This window comes from Bidens hawaiensis, unplaced genomic scaffold (genome assembly GCF_021521415.1).
Source record: "Bidens hawaiensis isolate Kalapana, Puna unplaced genomic scaffold, B.hawaiensis_p1.1 tig00017670_1, whole genome shotgun sequence".
Taxonomy (NCBI): Eukaryota; Viridiplantae; Streptophyta; class Magnoliopsida; order Asterales; family Asteraceae; genus Bidens; species Bidens hawaiensis.
Window position 1 is genome coordinate 1 of NW_027492668.1, and position 21,466 is coordinate 21,466.

The 21,466-nt window shown below is 33.8% G+C and overlaps 3 protein-coding genes across 3 annotated transcripts; 2 read left to right on the forward strand and 1 right to left on the reverse strand.

Annotated features, from left to right (window-relative positions):
- The first annotated feature begins 5,949 nt into the window (after nt 1-5,949).
- LOC143554360 (disease resistance protein Roq1-like) lies at nt 5,950-11,028 on the forward strand. The gene is made up of 4 exons (XM_077044129.1): nt 5,950-6,455; nt 8,210-9,374; nt 9,477-9,752; nt 10,528-11,028. The coding sequence occupies exons 1-4, from the start codon at nt 5,971-5,973 to the stop codon at nt 11,017-11,019; spliced, it is 2,418 nt and encodes an 805-aa protein (XP_076900244.1). The 5' UTR covers nt 5,950-5,970; the 3' UTR covers nt 11,020-11,028.
- A 3,430-nt stretch (nt 11,029-14,458) lies between these two features.
- On the forward strand, nt 14,459-18,989 carry LOC143554393 (putative protein S-acyltransferase 22). The gene is made up of 9 exons (XM_077044157.1): nt 14,459-15,179; nt 15,270-15,383; nt 15,527-15,877; nt 16,388-16,456; nt 16,544-16,615; nt 16,693-16,821; nt 17,460-17,540; nt 17,614-17,796; nt 18,160-18,989. Exons 1-9 carry the CDS (start codon nt 15,138-15,140, stop codon nt 18,781-18,783), a joined length of 1,665 nt encoding a protein of 554 aa, XP_076900272.1. The 5' UTR covers nt 14,459-15,137; the 3' UTR covers nt 18,784-18,989.
- Nucleotides 18,990-20,104: 1,115 nt separating this feature from the next.
- LOC143554383 (uncharacterized) lies at nt 20,105-21,019 on the reverse strand. The gene has a single exon (XM_077044150.1). The coding sequence runs from the start codon at nt 21,017-21,019 to the stop codon at nt 20,105-20,107; it is 915 nt and encodes a 304-aa protein (XP_076900265.1).
- Between the last annotated feature and the right edge of the window lie 447 nt (nt 21,020-21,466).

Genomic DNA, 21,466 nt, shown 5'->3' on the forward strand with positions numbered 1-21,466 from the left:
AAAACATTTAAGTTTTTTTCTTTCGTTTTTATTTGTATTTTGAGTTATGATTTTTTATTAACTTTGTATTATTTTTTTTTGAAGGGTTTTTCATTTTTGTGTCTCCTTATATTTTAACCTAAACCTATGAATATAAAATACTAGCTAACCATTTAAAAAACTAGCTAACACAACTTTTAATAGTAAAAACTTGCCTAAAGTGTATAAGACAATAATTCTTACTCTACAATTTTAAAGAAAAAAAATTAGTGAAGAAAGTATATGAGGTAAATTAGTTAACATCCATTTGTACAAGACTTAGACCACACAATCCGTTTTTATTTTCCTGTTCTTTAAGTGTGGACATGATTGTTGAAATAAACATAAAAGTCCAAAACAAAACGCGTTTTGCTTCTAAAGCTAGACAAATTTCTCTTTGGAGAGAAACCCTCAAAGTCTAGAGTGCAAAACAAACACGATAACTAAAACGTGGTTTAGTATTTTACAATTATAGTTCTCATAAAATGGATTTTTTTATAAACAACACAAATATATATATCACAACATTCAATAAAGTTAAGATTTTGTAAAATATTATTTTATATAAATTATATAGAACAAGTTTTCTGAGTTCATTTCAAGTTATTATGAATATAGGGTTAGACTAAAATATAAAAGGGAATAAAAATGAGAAGGGTGAATGATTTATGGCATAAAAAAACACTAAAAAAACAATGATGAGAAAAAAATACACAATGACAAATATAAACAAAAAACACAATAAATCGCAAAATATAACAAAATGACGAGCAAAATATGACACAATGTTGAGTAGTATACCACAATATCGAGAAAAAAAACACAAAAGAAAAAAAGCACAATCAAATGATGAAAATAAATAAAAAATACAAGATAAAATAAAAAGACACATGCAATTATCCTTTTTTTATTGTATGTGTTTGTGTTTTTAAAACAAGAAAGACGGAGAAAACATTTAAGTTTTTTTCTTTCGTTTTTATTTGTATTTTGAGTTATGATTTTTTATTAACTTTGTATTATTTTTTTTTGAAGGGTTTTTCATTTTTGTGTCTCCTTATATTTTAACCTAAACCTATGAATATAAAATACTAGCTAACCATTTAAAAAACTAGCTAACACAACTTTTAATAGTAAAAACTTGCCTAAAGTGTATAAGACAATAATTCTTACTCTACAATTTTAAAGAAAAAAAATTAGTGAAGAAAGTATATGAGGTAAATTAGTTAACATCCATTTGTACAAGACTTAGACCACACAATCCGTTTTTATTTTCCTGTTCTTTAAGTGTGGACATGATTGTTGAAATAAACATAAAAGTCCAAAACAAAACGCGTTTTGCTTCTAAAGCTAGACAAATTTCTCTTTGGAGAGAAACCCTCAAAGTCTAGAGTGCAAAACAAACACGATAACTAAAACGTGGTTTAGTATTTTACAATTATAGTTCTCATAAAATGGATTTTTTTATAAACAACACAAATATATATATCACAACATTCAATAAAGTTAAGATTTTGTAAAATATTATTTTATATAAATTATATAGAACAAGTTTTCTGAGTTCATTTCAAGTTATTATGAATATAGGGTTAGACTAAAATATAAAAGGGGAATAAAAATGAGAAGGGTGAATGATTTATGGCATAAAAAAACACTAAAAAAACAATGATGAGAAAAAAATACACAATGACAAATATAAACAAAAAACACAATAAATCGCAAAATATAACAAAATGACGAGCAAAATATGACACAATGTTGAGTAGTATACCACAATATCGAGAAAAAAAACACAAAGAAAAAAAGCACAATCAAATGATGAAAATAAATAAAAAATACAAGATAAATAAAAAGACACATGCAATTATCCTTTTTTTATTGTATGTGTTTGTGTTTTTTAAAACAAGAAAGATGGAGAAAACATTTAAGTTTTTTTCTTTCGTTTTTATTGTATTTTGAGTTATGATTTTTTATTAACTTTGTATTATTTTTTTTTGAAGGGTTTTTCATTTTTGTGTCTCCTTATATTTTAACCTAAACCTATGAAAATAAAATACTAGCTAACCATTTAAAAAACTAGCTAACACAACTTTTAATAGTAAAAACTTGCCTAAAGTGTATAAGACAATAATTCTTACTCTACTATTTTAAAGAAAAAAAATTAGTGAAGAAAGTATATTTGGGTGGTGGTGGCAAATGTTGGTTTAAGTTTTAAAAATGATGGTCAGAGATTTGATCCGGACCGTTAACAAAAGAGAAAAGCAGAGAGGTTATAGAGCATTGGTCAGTGTTGAAACTGACCTATGGTCTATATGTGTCCTTTTTATGAAACTCAAGCTGTGTTAATACATTGCATCAAACACTAGTTTTTTTTTAATAAAAGATTTGTAAAGTATATATTCATATTTGAAAAATTAAAGAATATAGTTTCTTATGGTGAGGAGCTTTAGTTATGAATATAGTTTTCTTATGGTGAGGAGCTTTAGTTATATTTTTAGGCCCACAACATTTGACATGGTGACATTGAGTACCCCAAGAGTTGATCAAATAAAATAAGTAGTAAAAGAAAGAATATTTATAAATTGTAGGTGTTAATTATTGAATATAGATATATATACTGATTAAGACAGTTTTGTTAAGTAACAAATTTTAAAATTATAATGGTAGAAACTTAGAACCTGATCCGATAGATAAAGGTGTATGAACTAATAAATTTGGGAAGACGTTGTTACCCTTGAGTTAACAATGAAAATTAACAAAGTTAATAATTTAAACGTAATTGACAAGAAATAGAAAACCTCAGTGGTCCAGCTGCAAAAAAGAAAAAAATTGAATAAAAATCGCATAAGTAAGCAAACCCCACTACCCCAGTGATGATTTTAGCACTTTACTCCAAGATTATTTTACTGACAAATTGAGAAGAATATCGAAATGGCAGACAATGGGTAAAAATGTTAAATGGTCGCTTACTGGGCCACATTTGGTACGTAAACTTGTAGTACAAGTACCTTTTTTAAAAAACATAAACGAACACCGACAATCTCCCAAAGATAAAAATGTTTAAAGTACACCGCCTGCAAGGAAACTAAAAAAAGAACACGAACCGTAATTCGTCTTATTTTAAAGGACAAAATTTGTAATTGGGTCTAGAAACAATTCAAACAAGAAATTTACAAACAATTTGGTTTGATATGAGTTTGCTTTCGTCTCCAGTCTGCTGTTTCCTCAATGTCAATTGCTATTTGCTTTTACTATTTCACCGCCATTCTCTAACCATATAAGTTGAACAGGTGAATTTATTTATTTATTTATTTTCTTTTTACGGCATAGTTTTAGTTACCGGTATGGTATAGGTATTTCCTGAAATTTGCCTTCAGTACTAGTATCGTATTTATAACGATATCAAACCAAACATTTCAATACCGGTCGTTACGATACCGATCTCACTCCTAGAAACACAAGTCAAGGTGAATTTAACTATTCAATTGCTTTTAAATCCATCTCACCGGTGTTAAAAAAACTATCACAATTTATGAAAAGAATAGGACAAATAATAAACAAATGTATTAGGTCCTACACACTTACTATTCCCAAAATTTATGCATTTTGTTTCGTGCTCTCCACGTATATCAATGCGAAATTTAGTTTTTTTTTCTTATTTAATTGTGCTTCGATTTTCAAAAACAACCCGTCGCAACATTCAAGCTATATTTGGAAATTAAACTTAAATTCAAGACATGTTAGTAGGTGAACAAAGGATTTACCACTACATAGAAGTAAGGTTGTATACATTTTATCCTTCTCAGACCCTACCATAACTTTGTTATTGGTGAGATATATTGAGTAAGATGATGATAATGATGAAAAAGTTTCACAAATATAGAAGATTTTTTAACTCCTCTAAGACTATCGGGGTTTGGTGAATCTAAATAGGCACACACTTTTTTCATTCATTAGCTGTAACCAGCTGAGTTACCTGGACCTCTTTCCTAAAATACCCCATTACCTGTTTATTTTTTTAACTTAAACGTGTTAAACGCATAAAATTTCATTATTCAGGGATGAAGAAGTCTAGTGATGCCATTGTCTGTTGGGGGGGAGATGAGAGAACAACACCAAATTTTTTTAGTAGTCAATTATACAGAGTATATATTATTAATGTATACAGATATAAAAAAAAGCATATAGAAAACCTTGTTAAAAAACACAAAATGAACAAAACCTATAACATAGCATATAGAAAACCCAAGAGTAAAATGCAAAAATCGTCCTTAAGGTTTGATCGTTCTTGCGACTTTCGTCCAAAAAACTTTTTTTGTGCAACTGGACCCTTGAGGTTTCCCAATCGTTGCCAGTGTAGTCCAAATCGCTAACTCCGTTAACTTTAACCATTAAACTAGGGACAATATTGTCATTTTACTATTTGTTATTTAAACAAAAGAAAAATAAAATAAAACAACCTATTCATATTATTATTATTATTAACTGTATTTATTATTGATATTATAATAATTATAATTATAATCTGTTTCTTGTTTAAAAAACAGATACCACCAACCACCACAACTTTCTCCGGCCATCACCACCACCACCTTCTCCGGTCAACCTGGGATGCAACAAGATAAAACGAACAGTGATAAAAGGGTTCATCTTCTTGATTCTTCCACAATTTCAATATTAAAATTCGAGTACAAAAGTAACAGAGGATAGTCAAGATCATAGGGTTTTAAATCGGTAAATGGAAACGACCAAATCGAATGGTGCGGGACTCGTTTGCCGACGAGCTTGTGGCGGCGAACAAAATTTGATAACAGGGTACATATGAGGTGTGTCCTAAAACAGCTGGAAAGCTAGCTTGTGGAGCGTCGGTATTTACAGGCTCGAGTATGGTTTCTGATTTTTCCTTACTTTTGCTTGACTAATAATATGTTTGATGGTTTAAATCATTTCATATCGTTCGATTTCAGGTTTTGAGTCAAGAGGTGTAGTTGGTTGATTCAAGCGTTTAAGGTCTACCGTAGTTGTGGGACGGTGGCCGGTTATGGTGTCGGAGAGACAAGGTCAGGGAACATGAAAGACACAAGACATTTTATATTTAACCCCCTTTGGTTTGTTAATCATTTATCTTAACCCCTTAACTTTGTAAAACATTAAAACGTTCCATAAAGTAAAAAAGACATTGTTGCCCCTGATTTAACGGTTAAAATTAACGGAGTTAGCAGTTTGGACAACATTGGCAACAATTGGGAAACCTCAAGGGTCCAGATGCACAAAAAAATATTTTTGGACAAAAATCGCAAAAACGATCAAACCTTAAGGACGATTTTGGCACTTTACTCAAAACCCAATTAAAAAAATACAATGACCATAACCTATAAAAATATATAGAAAACCTAGTAATATTTTTTTTCGTTTTATATAACAATATCTACTTATATTAAAGATAATAAATGTTCGTTATTATGATTAAATTTTTTTCTAAATATCGTATAAGAAGTTATAAACGTTTTAAGATAATTGACATGTGCTTTGAATATAGAGAAAGAAAGTCAACAAATGTAGTTATTGTTTTAATGTCATTTCCCGTCATTTCATACGTTGCTTGTCCTTCAAAATAAATTAATAATCACAACTATTTGAATTCAAGCTTAATCATTGATCTTTAATTAATTTTACAATTAGTTTGAAAAGTTCAAACTAATGCTAATAAATTCAATAATTAAGTATAATGTTGCTTCAATTATTGATAAAATCAAACCTCCCATTTGGCTTTTAATATAGATGAAACTTGTATGAACTTTCCCTTACGACAAGAGGAAAATAGAGTGAAGCTGCCTGGTCTTTTGACCAAGTCTATAACAATAATAGATTAAGTAATATCCTTTTTATATTTATTTCATTTCATTAACAAAAATGCTGAAACCAGATCTGATTCAAAGAGAAACAAATAGATCCATGGCAGCTTCCTCATCGTCTACACACCTTTCTGGCTCCAAATATGATGCTTTCTTAAGTTTCCGAGGAGAAGATACCCGCTTGATATTTGTAGATCATCTATACACGTATCTTGTGGTGCGAGGAATAAAAACTTTCAAGGACGATGAAGAACTTCACAAGGGAGAATGCATCCATCCATCTCTCATGAAGGCCATTGAAGAATCGCAAATTGCCATCATTGTTTTCTCCGAGAACTATGCAGATTCATCCTCGTGCTTGCGAGAACTTGCACATATTATGGAATGTAAGGATGAGAGACAGCTGATCGTTGTTCCCATATTCTATGGCGTGGTTCCTGCGGAAGTGAAGGACCAGACTGGGAGCTTTGGAAAAGGATTTGCCAAACAAGCGTCGAAAAACTCCGGTAACATTGAATCATGGAGAAAAGCACTAGCGGCTGCGGCTAGGATTTCCGGTTGGGAACCAAAGAAAATGGCCCACGGGTAATTTTCTTGTTCGTATTTTAGGTTGAAAATTGTGGTGACAATTTTTGACACGACCTAAAACACAATCAGACTTGGGTTGAGTAATATAACATCACTTGCCTTATCCCATTCAATCTTGTCTTTGTTGGGTTTCAACGGTGGTCCGAGACAAAAACGGATAAACTATTTGACCCGTTTTATTTAATATTTCGTTTCGATAATAATTAATCCATATTAATTATTAAGCTCATTAACGAAACAATAAAGAAACACAGCGGAATAAAACATTTAAAACGAACCATGAACCGAAACCCGAACCCAGATCCGATTACAAACGCGTACGAGTACAATAAACGATAAATAATAATCAACCATAGGAGGTTTGTCGATATACCTCGGTTACGAGAACCGGGAAGACACCGAGAGTATACGAGTCACGCTAGATCGACACAATCAAAGAGCAATGAAGTTCCGGCGGCGGCGGCGGCTAGCGGCGGCGGAGCTCCGGCAGGACGTATGGCGGCGGCAGCAAGTGATAATGCTCAGATCTGACAGCTTGTAGAAGACGACGGACAGCAGAGAAACAATCAGCAGCTATTAGCACCAATTTTAAGGTCGCCGGATAAAACTCGCCGGAGAAACGGGATTCCCGGAATCCCAATGAACTCAACGGAGTATAGGCAGCGGGTGGTGTCGGATTGTGGCTAACAACCTCAGACAGCAGCAGCTCACGAAGTACGGCGGTAGATGTGACCGGAGAAGGTTATTCGGTTGCCGGAATGGTCGCCGGAAAATCGAGATATGAGATCTCGAGTACACCGGAGCTAATAAGGAGCTGCGATGTATGTAATGGTGACCGGAGAACAGTGTTGGTGGCTGGGATTGAAGTGTGGTGGCCGGAATGTCTCGCCGGAAAACCGGGGCTGCCGGAATTCGGTGCCGGATTATGTAAGGCAACTAGGGTTTTTAGTAATTGTTAAAAGTTACCAAAAATAGATAATATATATGTATTTATAGGTAATCAACTTAGGGTTTAACAATTAACCAACTTGGGCTTGAGCCCATTTAACAAAGCCTAGTCCACAATCATATCCATATAATTATTTTATGTGTCGGGCCTAATTAACCTTTAAGTAGGCCTTTATCTCGTTACCCCCGGTGTAACTCTGTCCGGGTCACGTTCGGGTCGGTCACGTTGACTTGACCCGAAACGTCCATAAAATCCAACAGTCTTGTGGTTGCTAGGATATTATATTTATTATATCACCAAAAATTTAAACCAATTCAATTCAATCAAGAATCTTTTAATCAATTTCATATTGTTTCAATCTTGATTTTACTTTTGCAATTCTAATTATCATACCAATTTTAGGCAATAGGAAGAAAAACTTTTGAAAAAAAATACGTGTTCTCAATGTTTCAACCTAATTGACAAACAAAGTCATTTTAGCCCATTTTAATTATAAAAAAAGTTGCACAACCCAAATCATAATCAATAAGGCCAATAAAAATTTTAATTGCTTAAGCCAAATGAAAAAACTCTATACTAAATGCCCAAATTTGTTCTCGCCTTTGGCCCAAAATTTTTTAACGATTTTCAAGACAGCCCTGTAGTGCTTAATTTCTGTTTCTCACAGCCACTTTTCTCTTCTCTATCTTTGAGAGATAATCAAGGGTATTTCATTATTTTGTGCTTCATGAGAGACATTACCACATTTGTATGCGTAATGTAAATACTTGATGCTAATTATCCTTATATCTCCAATGTGTAGGCATGAATCAGTTAGCACCAGCATAATAGCCAAAGACATTTTCCAAAAATTGCGTCCCATTTTAAATGGTAACGAAGACCTTATTGGAATAGAAACTCGCGTGCAAGATCTAAAATCATATTTAAAAGTAGGGCCAGTAAAATCATTTTCGGAAGAAGTTGGGTTGGTAAAATCCTGTTTAGAAGATGTTGGGTCAGGTGGTGTACGCATGGTTGGCATATGGGGGGTTGGGGGTTGTGGTAAGACTACTATCGCATATTCTCTTTACAATGAAATCTCGGATGCATTTGATAGTTGTTGCTTTGTTAGAAATATTCGGGAGGCATCTAATAAGTATGGTTTAGAGAAATTGCAAGAGAAAATTATTTTTGATGTTTTGCAAACAGAAATGACAGTATGGAATGTTGAAGAAGGAAGACAATTGATAAAGAGCAAGTTGTGCCAAAAAAAGGTTTTAATCGTTCTTGATGATGTGGCTTGCCATGAACACCTAGAGGCTTTAGCCGGATCACATGATTGGTTTGGTGATGGAAGCCGAATAATAATCACAACCACAGATAAGCACTTGCTAAATGCTCATAAAGTAGATGCAACATATAATGTCAGCTTGCTAAATAAAGATGAGGCTATCCGGCTGTTTTATAAGTACGCACGATGGAAATCTAGTTCCGAAGAAGAACATGGTAAAGTTTTTACCCATTCAAATGAAGTGATTTCGTATGCCGGTGGCCTTCCTTTAGCACTTAAGGTCTTGGGTCTGTTTCTATGTGACAAATTAAATACATGTAAGTTGTTGAGTACCTGGAGTAGGTTAAATGATATGCCAGATTGTGATTTTGTGAAAAATCTCAAAGTTAGCTATGATAGACTTAGACCCCAGGATCAAGAGTTGTTCCTTGATATTGCATGTTTCTTTAGGCATTGGCCCAAAGATGACGCAATGATGATACTCGATGCTTGTGGTTTTTACCCTATTGTAGGGGTAAAGGTGTTGAAACAAAGTGCCCTTTTAAGTATTAAAAACGGATTGTTCGATATGCATGATGCCGTACAAAAAATGGGATACTACATCATAAGAGGAAAATACATTAACAATCCTGAAAAACATAGCAGAGTTTGGCGATATGAAGATATTGAAAATTTGTGTACTTGGGGTGAAACAGTGGTAAAGATTATTTTGGTTTTGCTTCATACATATTGAATTATCTACATATCTATAAAGAAACACCCTTACTAAATCATGTCATAATTTTCCCCTTTTTTCCAGGAAAATAATAAGATTCAAGTATTGCATTCCCCTGACCGTGATGCTCCTCCAAATCTTCTCAAAGTTGTAGCAAACATGAAGAAACTTCGGTTGATAAACGTGCGCCAAAATGTCAAAACACCTGTTGAGGAGCCTATATTTCTTTCGAATGGATTGCGGTGGATATCTTGGGAAGGATATCCTGCACATTCGTTACCAACAAATTTTCAGCCAACAAAGCTTGTTGGTTTGAAATTGAAAAACGGCTTACAAGAAAAACTATGGACGGAGTTTAAGGTATTTTTTCTTTCACTTGACGTATTACGTATATACAAAAGAATGTGAATCTAAGTTACATATCATGTAGATTTATGAAGTATGGTTTAAGAACTATCAGCACACCTGCATGATTTGTTCATATACGGACCATATTATCTATAAACGTCTACTGAATCCAAAACATGAAGCAGTTTTAGTCATGCATTATCTACTTTTTGGTAGACATATATATACTCAATAAACTTCCAACTGTATAAGGAACATGTTTCGGAAGCAAATTGCAGTGTACCAATCATACATTTCAGATTACATTTCGTGCACGACTCATGATATCGTTTTAGCTTTTGGATAGTTTAGTACCACCTTTATCGTACATTTGGCTTAGATCTGATCTTCTTGTAGAGAATTCTTAAAGATGACTTTAGGTACTTCTAAGTGGGTTTGTACTTCTTTTCTTTGTTTCCGTGCTCGTTGTTTTGCTATATGCTACTAATATAGTTATCACTTATCACACAACTGTATGTTTTCATGAACGATCTATTACTAAGTGGTAAGTTAACGTGCAAATGAAATTAGCGTGCTAATTGTGAGAATCAAGTAGAATAATTATACATACAAGTAGAGTAATTATGTAATTACATATGATGTAATTACATAATTACTCTACTTGTATGTATAATTACTCTACTTGATTCTCATAATTAGCACATTAATTTCATTTATATTTGATCCAAACCCCTATTATTAATGTATATTTTCATGAAGTTGACTTGTGATTACTCGTATACTACAGTATATACCAAGCTTGAAAGTGCTCGACCTCCATGGATCAGATAACCTAACTACGACACCCGATTTCAGTGGACTCCCAAATCTTGAAACATTGATGCTATCCGGTTGTAAAAGCTTACGAGAGATACACTCGTCAATAGGAAATCATGTGAAGCTTGTTTACTTGGATTTAGAGGATTGCATAGAGCTTGAAGTCTTTCCACCCATAATCACAATGCAAAAACTAGAGACTCTTGTGCTCTCCGGTTGCTCCAAACTCGTAAACTTCCCAGAATTCCGGCAAACCATGGATAGCCTCAAATATCTCAATATGGCTTATACTGGGATAGAAGTTGTACCCTCGTCAATAGGACAATATTGCACAAATCTTGAGTCCTTAAGGGTTACTGGCTGCTCCAAGCTTGTTTCAATACATATGAACAGCCAATGTCGTCAGAGTATCGAAGCCCAATCAAGCGGCATACTGTCAATCTCCGTTGGCGGAGGCCAATAAATATTGTGTGTAAATATTCTGTGTCTCAATAAACACAGAACATACAAAATCATTCATGGTATCATAGCCAAAAAGGTTTGATACCTCATTTCTCTCTAAATCCCCTTCTAGTGGCTCCATTTGTTATGTTTTGCCTTTGATCTACACGCCTACGGCCGAATTATTGAGACGATAGCTAAATGTATAATTACTGATTTTAATTTGTCGCAACAGATACTGTTTATTAAACATTTACAATCAAACCACCTAGCTCTAAGATATATAATTATTAAAAGATTCATGATATATAGTTTCATAAGTTGGCATCTATGAAAGCAGAAAGCATGATGATGAGGGTAAATAACGTGGTTTTGGTCATAATTAAACGAGTCATGTGGTTGTCTAAAGTCACATAATTATGAAACACACCAACCTAGCTCCTCTCTAGATCTCTTTTATATTTTTTTCTGATCAATTGCACTTGACCCCATCCTTTACCCATTTAAATGGCCCCATGGTCACTACTCATTTCTGTATGGTCTAATAAACATGTATAATTTGAATGTCATGTGATATGGGCTTTTTTTGTTCGTTTCCATCACATGTAAATTTGATTATTTATGCATATCATTTTCTTTTGTTATTAGTTATTTGTTTTATTAGTTTATTTTTTTTAAGTTAAGGGAAAATACAGCATGTCTTGACGTACTTTCTCAATACAACAATACTTATAAATGAACATTTATAAATTAACTAAACAAATAGGTTGCGTTTCAATCACTTAACAAAAAAAGAAATTTGCATATTTTTTTATTTTTCGAATGGTGACTTTCACAGTTAAACTATCTCACTGCGCGAACACGTCGCACTCCGCCACCCCACTCAGGCCAACTATGTTGACATGATATTAATTGCTTGACCTGCCTCCGTTGCATTTTTATTTTTTTCTTTTGTCGAGAGTGTATTGATTTGGATTAATACAGTTTCACTTAAGAGCAACAAGAAGAATTTATTCATGTGATTATTCTCTCTGCGTGGTAGGTCATTTGGTCTATATATTCGGAATGAAAGGGTTTTACTTCTCGGGCAATGATAGAAGAAAAGAACTCATTTTTGCTTATAATCTCACCTATTCGTTTTCGTTGATAAAAAATAGAGATAAAAAAATAGTGTTATTGGAACCTAGTGGATTTAAATTCCTCTTCTTGAATGCAGGTAATTGTGCGTTTTTCTTTTCCTAGCTTATCCTAGTTCGTTATATAAAAAATCCACTAAAAATAGACAGAAAAATTTTTATTTGAAAAACTCACTTATTTTGATTAGTCTAAAAAAATACGGAAAGAGAGTCCACTTAAGTTTATCAATCAAATAATAAAGATTTAAAGTTAAAAATTAGAGGAGATCATGTGAAAATTAACTAATTAAAATTTATAAGTTCATTAGTTTTTCTCCTTAATTTTGTTTTAATCGCCTTTAAAAACCTTTAGTTAATTTACTATTTTTTATTTTGATGATCATTAATCAAACATGTGCATCATATCCCTTTCTTGACCCCTAGATTCTTGGATACCTTTATAAGTAATAGAAGTGGGACATTGGCTTCATCAATCACATGCATGCAAGAAAACACCAAATGGCATACCAACAAAACTAGAGATAAATACTACTACATAATTATTTTAAAAAATGCTTCGAATCTAAAGTATATCCATAATATACTTCCATAACATGTTTTGTAGAATGAGATAAGTGATCATTTCTTATTTTACAAAAACAATTATACAATTATTTTTATAGTTTATAGCTAAGTGTGGTGGACTGTCAAACCTACGCATCTGTCAATGTGCTTAGCTCCAACTAAACACGCGTACAATCGTTTTCATCATGCAAGCATATATACATTCCTATTTTGTTAAATGGAGGGAAAATCTCAAGAATGTCTATTAATTATCACACTTGATATCAAAGAAATGTCAATGTTTGTGTAATGGATGGAGCCTCTATGGAGACATTTTGCGTCATGTGGTGTCACGCCATAATAGAAGCGTTTTGACAAAAAAAGGGTGTAGTGAATGTAACCATAACCAATCATTATCTTATTATTATTTTATTATTATTAATTATCAAGAAAAAAATCAAATAAAAACCCACTAATCACATCCATCCCCCCCCCCAAAAAAATCCGGCGCTTCCCACACAACGCTCATCACCAAATTCATCCAAAGCCCCTCCGAAGTTGTGTTCCCGGGCGTTTTGGGGCTTTTTGGGTGGGCAAAACGCCCCACCACACCTGGTCTAATACATTCGGTTCGTAACTTATTTTATGGTCGGCCGACCTTTTTAGCAACCAATAATCAACCACCACATGTCCATTTTCAAGTTTCCCATAAAGTTTAGATTTCATTGTCATTCCTACTTTAGAACCAAACATCCTTAAAATGGTTAGAAACTTTTCTTATAGGACTATTAAACATCCTTAGTTACTAGCAAAAACTATGCATGGCTGAAAGTGACAATTAGACATTATTTGAGGACATTCTCATAATTTACCTTTTAAAGTTTCAAGAGGGAAAAATAGAAAGAAAACAAAATGAAAGGAATAAAAAGAGGTAGGGATGTCACGGGTAGGGTATAGATAACTTTTGATAATTTTAGCTTTATATATTATTATAAAATCGTGTATATACCCGATTTTGAATCCGTCTAGTATCCTCTACACAATCAATACCCACTGGACTCAGCGGGTACGATTGTTTATGATCTTGTCTGATTAAAAGTTATTAGTTATCTGTAAGAGTTTCCATCCCGCAGAATTTGATTTTAACTCACCTAAAACACTGATTATATTAAATACCAATAACACTTTTAAAAATACCATAATTTTAATAGTTTTCAAGTTCTAACATCTTTAACAGTTCAACATGCTATTTTTACCAGCGAAAATCTCTAAAATATACTTTTATTTTACCTGAAACGTCTCTTTGACTTATCCATTCCACAATGTCCCATAAACATGGGTGCCTAACCTCAAAATATCGGCATGGACAACACTTAAAAAAAGTCGTCCAACCTCAAAAGAAGGTCGTTCGCATACAAATCTTTGTAAAGTATTGTTTTATTTTATTTTAATATTATTTTATTATACTTTAGTTTTTCTCATAAATTTGTCTGTGTTGCAACATTTAAAGCATAATGTTTTATAAAATTCTGAATTTACCGCGAAAACATACGTCATGTTAACATAAATTTTATTTAAAACCGAAAAAATTGAAATTTTATCAAACTTATAACTATCTGCATCTGTGGATAAGTAAAAGTAACTGATAAAAAGACATTAAATAAATGAGGCAGTTTAGTTTAGACTTTAGAGTGGGTCCAAAAGTGTAAATGTACAAGTGTTTGCAACTGGACCTGCTGTAACATATGATCTGATCTGCCCATTGAAAATAAGATCATCCCATTCCAACAATGCCAACAAACCTGATAAAGAAAGAAGCTAACTTTAATTTAAGGGCAGTCTTGTCATTTCATTATCTTGAAAAAGAAAATACACACTCCCTACTCTCTCTCCTCAAAAACTCCAAACCAAACAATTTTGCTTCAAATTTCATCTTTCAACAAAGATTTTGTAACAAATTATACATCAAAAAGTTACTAAATTTCACATGGGTTTTTCATTTTCTTTCACTAAATGATACTGGTGATGATGATCTTGAAGATCCCATTGATGAAATGAGGTGAATTTGAGCAAAAAGATTCAAACCCAAGTGAGAATATTGCATAATAAACACAAAAGTTGAAGTCTTTATGCAATTTTCTCACATACCCAGAAACATTTTCTTGTTAAATTGCAGCATTATTTTGTTCTTGATGAACCATTGATGAAATGAGGTGAATTTGAGCAAAAAGATTCAAACCCAAGTGAGACAATTGCATAATAAGCACAAAAGTTTAAAACTTTTTGCAATTTTCTCACATACCCAGAAACAATTTCTTGTTAAATTGCAGCATTATTTAGTTCTTGATAAACCATTGATGAAATGAGGTGAATTGGAGCAAAAAGATTCAAACCCAAGTGAACAAATTGCATAATAAACACAAAAGTTGGAGTCTTTTTGCATTATTGTAAAGAATCAAAGATGAGAAAACATGGATGGCAGCTTCCATATCATCCACTCCAAGTATGTGTAAAATGTTTATATTTTTATGCTTTTAAGGGTTTTTAAAGTTGAATTAATTTGTGCTTTATTGTTCATTAATATTATTTGCAGGTGGTAGCTGTTTCTGTGTTTCTGGCATTGGGTTTTGGTTTCTATGTGTTCTTTGCACCCTTTGTTGGTAAAAAGATGTATCAATATATTGTTATGGGGATCTACACTCCACTTGTGAGTTCCAAAAAATCAATCTTTATTATGTTTTTTTTATTATTATTATTTTTAATTTTGTGTTTATAATCTGATTTGATTGTGAAATTTAACTACTTTTGTGTTTTTTTTAATTTTCATTTTTTTGTGAATAAATTTGCTAGATTATATCTGCATTTGGATTGTATATATGGTGTGCTGGTGCCGATCCAGCGGATTCGGGTGTTTTCAAGTCGAAAAAGTATGTTAAGGCCCGAAATAACAAAGAATGTAAATTAGGAGAGAAACAAGATGCAAGTGTTGGGGAGAAACATTCTATGAAGAACAGTAAGAATCAAGATTCAAGAACAGATGATAATGTGTCTGAAAATGTTGAAAAGACATCGAATTCGTGTGGTTTATTGGCTTTGGTTCCTTGTGCTTTGATGTGCCATTGCTCGAGCTCAAATGATGAATCTTCTGAGCTTCAAATGAGTGAAGATGGCACGTTTTATTGTAGTTTATGTGAAGTTGAGGTAAATATTTTGTAGCCAAAAGAATTAACCCTTGGAATAAACAAGTTTTAAACTTCAAAGTTGTTAAATTTTGAGACAAAAATACATTTTTTTAGGAAATCGACAACGAATGAAAGCACAAAAATTAAAACAGAGAATTCTTTAAGAAATTGATTTATTATTGAATAAATAATAAAGGAGTTTTAAATTTGGCAGGTATCACTAAATCTTCGAAACTGAATATAATTACATAAGTAAATGCGTAAATTAAGGCGATAAGTGATTTACGCATTTTACACTAAAAAAAGAAAAAGTTGAGTATTCGGTGACAAAACTGGAGCTCTAAATGCTGGAACTCGGGTCCGACAGATGGACCAAATCGCCTATGGCATTTGTCACATGATCCAGCTCGTCGAGGCCTTTTCGTCCCAAAAGTCCACTCGTAGCCTGTTAACTCTGGGAACAACTTTGTATCAGAAATTAGTAATCGAGCATCGAAAATAATGTAAAATGAATGTTTTCCTTTTGCAGGTTTTCAAGTACAGTAAGCATTGTAGAGTTTGTGACAAATGTGTTGATAGATTCGATCATCATTGCAGGGTATGTTAGCATTAAGAATCATCAATTTAGATTCTCTAAAGACATTTGATTCAATAAAATTATGATTATTAATTTATTATTGTGCAGTGGTTGAATAACTGTGTAGGCAAGAAGAACTACAAAAAGTTCTTTACTCTTATGATCTCTGCTCTTCTTCTGGTAAAAACAATTGACTTTTGTGTTGACTTTTGTCTTATGGTCAAACATTGACTTGTGCTATTGATTAAAAAATGCAGCTCATACTTCAATGGTCAACTGGAATTCTGGTGTTGATATGTTGTTTTATTGATCACAAAAGATTTAATATAGACATTGCTAATAAGCTTGGAAGCAGTTTCTCATTGGCACCTTATGTTATAGTAGTGGTGAGTGCATGCTTCATTCTCTTAAGTAACATAAAATCTTTATGAAATAAAATTAATGCTCGTATACCATCATTCTGTATCTTATTGGTCTGTTTCTATAATAATTTTCATATAGGCATTAGTATTTTCTTGAAAGCTAATGAATTCACATTAAGTTCCAATATCTAAACGACCCTGTTTGACCCGTAAAAGTCAAACATAATCACTTTTCTTAGAAAACTGTCTAGACTGTCAAATGTCTAAACTACCCGTTGTCATCGACAACAAAAAAATTTGTTGAACTTTTCGTGTGACAGGCAGTTTGCACGATTTTGGCTATGTTATAGTCGTCGTGGTTACTTGATTTATAATTATAAGTCAACGGTATCCCTTCATGAATTCAAATTAATGTGGTATATAAACTCGTATACCTTCATTTTTTTCTGGATGTTGTCTTTTAATATCACCTTTTATGTAGTCATCAGCATTTTCTTGAAAACAAATGAATTCCCATTAAACTCCAAATTAAAACGACCCCGTTTGACCTGTAAAAGTCAAACTGCAATGACATAATCTCAGAACACTGTCTAGACTGTCAAATGTCCAAAGTACTATTCGTAAACCGACAGCAATAAAAATATAAATTTGTTAATTTTCAGGCGGTGTGCACGATTTTGGCTATGATCGCAATGTTGCCACTTGTTCAACTATTCTTCTTTCACATTCTTCTAATAAAGAAGGTGAGTTTCATATTCTCCATTAATATTCTTGCAAAATATTAATCTAGTAAAATTACAACTTTGCCCTTGACAGGGGATTAGCACATATGATTACATCATAGCATTGAGAGAACAAGAACAAATAGGAGTTGGTGGTCAACAAAGTCCTCACATGTCACCTGCAAGCTCTATAACCGGTTTAAGCAGTGTCAGCTCGTTTAATAATATCCGTCAAGGCGCTTGGTGTACGCCCCCACGTTTGTTTGTTGAAGATCAGGTACTTCCATTTTTTTTTGTCAAAGTTACGTAAAAAAACTAGTTTTCCAATTGACCCGTTAGAGATAAAAACATAAATTGCTTATGTGGCACTTAGGGGTGTGTATAAATTGTAAAACGGATCTATAATCAAAATAACCGAACCCAAACAAAATCCGAAGTTTGGGATTTCATTTTCAAATTAATAAAAAGATTTAGGCACAAAGTTTTAGGCCCAACTCGGGGGAAAAAAATTTCTCGGCCCAAATGATAAACCGATTTTTCAGTTTTTGGTTCAGTTTGAGCCCAAAACCGACCCATTCCCCACTTCTCTAAACGTTTAGTTAAATATTAATCCCTTTTACATCCATGAATCTTTTTGCAGTATGATGTGGTCCCACCCGACACCGGTTCAGTTAGCTCACTCGGGAAGAATACTACAGTAGACGAGCCGATCAAGAAAAAGAACCCTGGAGCTGTAAAGATCAGCCCGTGGACATTGGCCTGTTTGAACGCAGAAGAGGTATCCAAAGCTGCAGCAGAGGCCCGAAAGAAGTCCAAAATCATCCAACCTGTTTCAAGAAAAGAAGCCCAACAAACGGGCCCGTACGGGCTCGAAAGGGACAGCAGTATCGGAAGAAGTGAACGTCGGATGTTCTCAAAACTTGACAATAACCAAAGAATAGGAAGCATGCGGGCCCGCCTTCAGGAACATTTACAGCCCAAAACAGGCCCACATTCAGGATCGTTCTCGAGTTCGGTCCCATTGCAGCTCGAGGCCTGTAGTGTGTTCCGGCCCATGGGTCCAACCGGTTTCGTGGGATCCACACCGGACAGTAGCTTAGACTCGCCTGATATTCATCCGGTTAGGATCTCATCATCCTCCGGGGCCCACGAGAAGACTGGGGTAGTGCCACTATCTAGGTCCACGAATGGCGGTTATGATGCATCGGGTGGGGAAGACAGTGACCAAGTCCCGGCTCGGTTGGTTCAAAGATCGAGGAACTAAAGTGAAACGGTTGCAAGATTCAAGACTCCGTCTTCTTAAACATTTACTTAACCGAACGAACGAAAGATATGTGACTGTTTTTGCAATTATTTCATTTGTTAGATTTGGAATCATTGTAAAGAGCAACCAATATGTTGCTGAAACCTTTAAGCTTGAACACTTCTAGTTTTTAAAACCAGACGCTTGTGTGCCACTCGGATATTGTAGCCTGTGTGCCACTCGGATATTGTATCCGAGGCGATATGGTCCTAGAGCCGAGATAAAGACTCAAATCGTGTATGCGAAACGAAAGACGCATACCCGAGGTGCTCAAAATAATTCAGTGCAAAAAGAGAAGTGAATGTTTAGAATGCAAAACATATAGATAAACTGTAAATAAACAACATATGTTTAAAATTTGAAAAAAGTATTTCCTATCTATTAAATATATAAAGTATGAGTTTTTGGGCCAAACGTGTGAGTTTTCCAGCCAAAAACGTTTTCTTAGCGACCTGCGACAGAGTTAGTCCCCCGTTAGTCACGGATAGTTATAAACAATGCACATTTAGTTGTAGTTGGGACTGCCACCAGTCATAAGTGAAATTGGGGTTGTTATTTGTTGTTTAAGCATAATTGGAATTATTTAAAACCAATTTTCCTTTATCAAAAGTTTATAGCAATAAATAAAATATTTATAAATAAAAATAAAGAAATTGTTTGTGTTGCAGGAACAAACAGGTGTGCATTTTCAATGTTTAATGCAATTTACTCCTCAACAACCTAGCTACCTAACTTCATAATAATTCTCTTTAAAACTTTTTTTCTCTTTATTAAAAATAGAAAAACAGAATTGAGGAACATAAACTTGCTGAAGGCATGGCGAACATGACGAATCATGTCCATCGATCGTCTATTAGAAGCCTAGACGCACACAAGCGCGACTCTAACATAGACACTGGTAGGAATATGGTTCCTGTATGCCAACAGCCTGCAGTCGCCTGGGGCTGCTTTGCACCTAGGCGTGCCTTGGTCACGACACATTGACACATATCGTAGCACCCATTTTGTTGTCCCTATGCCTGAGTAGCGTGCTTGGTTGGATTGTGCATAATGTGACATCCAGCCTTTCATATAAACCAATATTGTCCACTTTGCACAATAAGAGAAGTATATCGAACAACATAAATACATTACAACCTTGAATCGTTTGCTTCATTACAAGGCATTCACTATATATATATAAGTCTTCATTACAAGATTTCATAACCACAAGTGACAACAAACTAAATCAAATTACATAAAACATTCACCTATGTAAAACAAACTACTAACCTTAATCATATCAAACCGATACAACCGTAACAACATGAGGAGCCTTCTCATCATCCAAAGGCAAGCTCATATACTCATAACCAACATCATCAACCTCAATAGCCAATTCACCATGCAAAGCCTTACAAAAATTATACAACACAGTATTCGCAGCCGCAAGCCGAAGCAAGAACATCAATATAAAGAACACACCAAGCATCATTACAACAATAAAGCGTATATTAACCGAACACATCCACACAATCAACCCACCAAAAACCCAAAAATACAACCTCACCAACAACGAAACCGATCTCATCCCCTTAACTAAATACGAGCTTCTCATCAAAGCCGAAAACCCCCATTTCGACTCGACGACAACCACGACCGAAGCCAACGACCATTCGACATGAAAATATACAACAATTGCTATCAAAACCACACCTATGAGTCCCGAAAACCACATGAAGTAAACCGAGTTGTAATCTATAACAAACCCTAAACCTAAATTATAAACCAATATATTAAACAACATAACAAGTGTTCCAACTATGAAAACAAAGGTTAATGAGATCAAACTAACGAGAACATATTCGATGATTGCGGTGTAAGCAAGTGGGAAGATGGAGAATAATAAAGACTTGAGGGTTTGTGAGATCTTGATGGGTTGACTAAAGAATGCATGGTGTGTGGAGTAAGAGATGGTGGCTATGGCACATAGTGAGAGTGTGTGGATGAGTAAGGTGTAGAGGATATAAGATAATATTATGGCATGGTTTTGAGGATTTGGATGATGATCAAAGAAGGGTTGGTTGATGAGAGAATAAGAAAGAGGTAAGAAGAAGATGGATAAGGTTAAGAAGTGTGTGTAGTTTGATAAGATGATTCGTTTTGATTCTGAGAGGATGCCTGTTAAGTTGAGGGTGTGGAGTGGTGGTAGATCCATGGTGGTGGTGGTGGTGGTGGTGGTGGACTGGTGGTAGATCTATTGATGAATGTAAAGTTGTTGATTACTTGTAAACTAATGTACTTGTGTTCATGTGGTTGTTTTATATTCCAGGTTTGTCTAATGACTGTCTGCCACGTGGAAGCTTGAGTAGGTGGAGTTGGTCTTTAATGACTCTATGGTCATGTGGATTGTGGGTCAGGTTTTCTAGAAATTTAAATCTCGTCTTGATTAGACTCATTGAAAAGTAAAAGAAAAAAAGAAAAAAAAATCTACTTAGAAAATTATGCTTTTGAAACAACTTAAATAAACAAATGTGCAAGAAATGATGAAGGTGAAAGGATTGTGACTGAGAATAATTCTTGTTGAACACGGTTATCTTATAAGTTAAAATAGACGGTGGGTCTTTAAAAAAACATGTCTATTATATCATACATAAGTCATAAC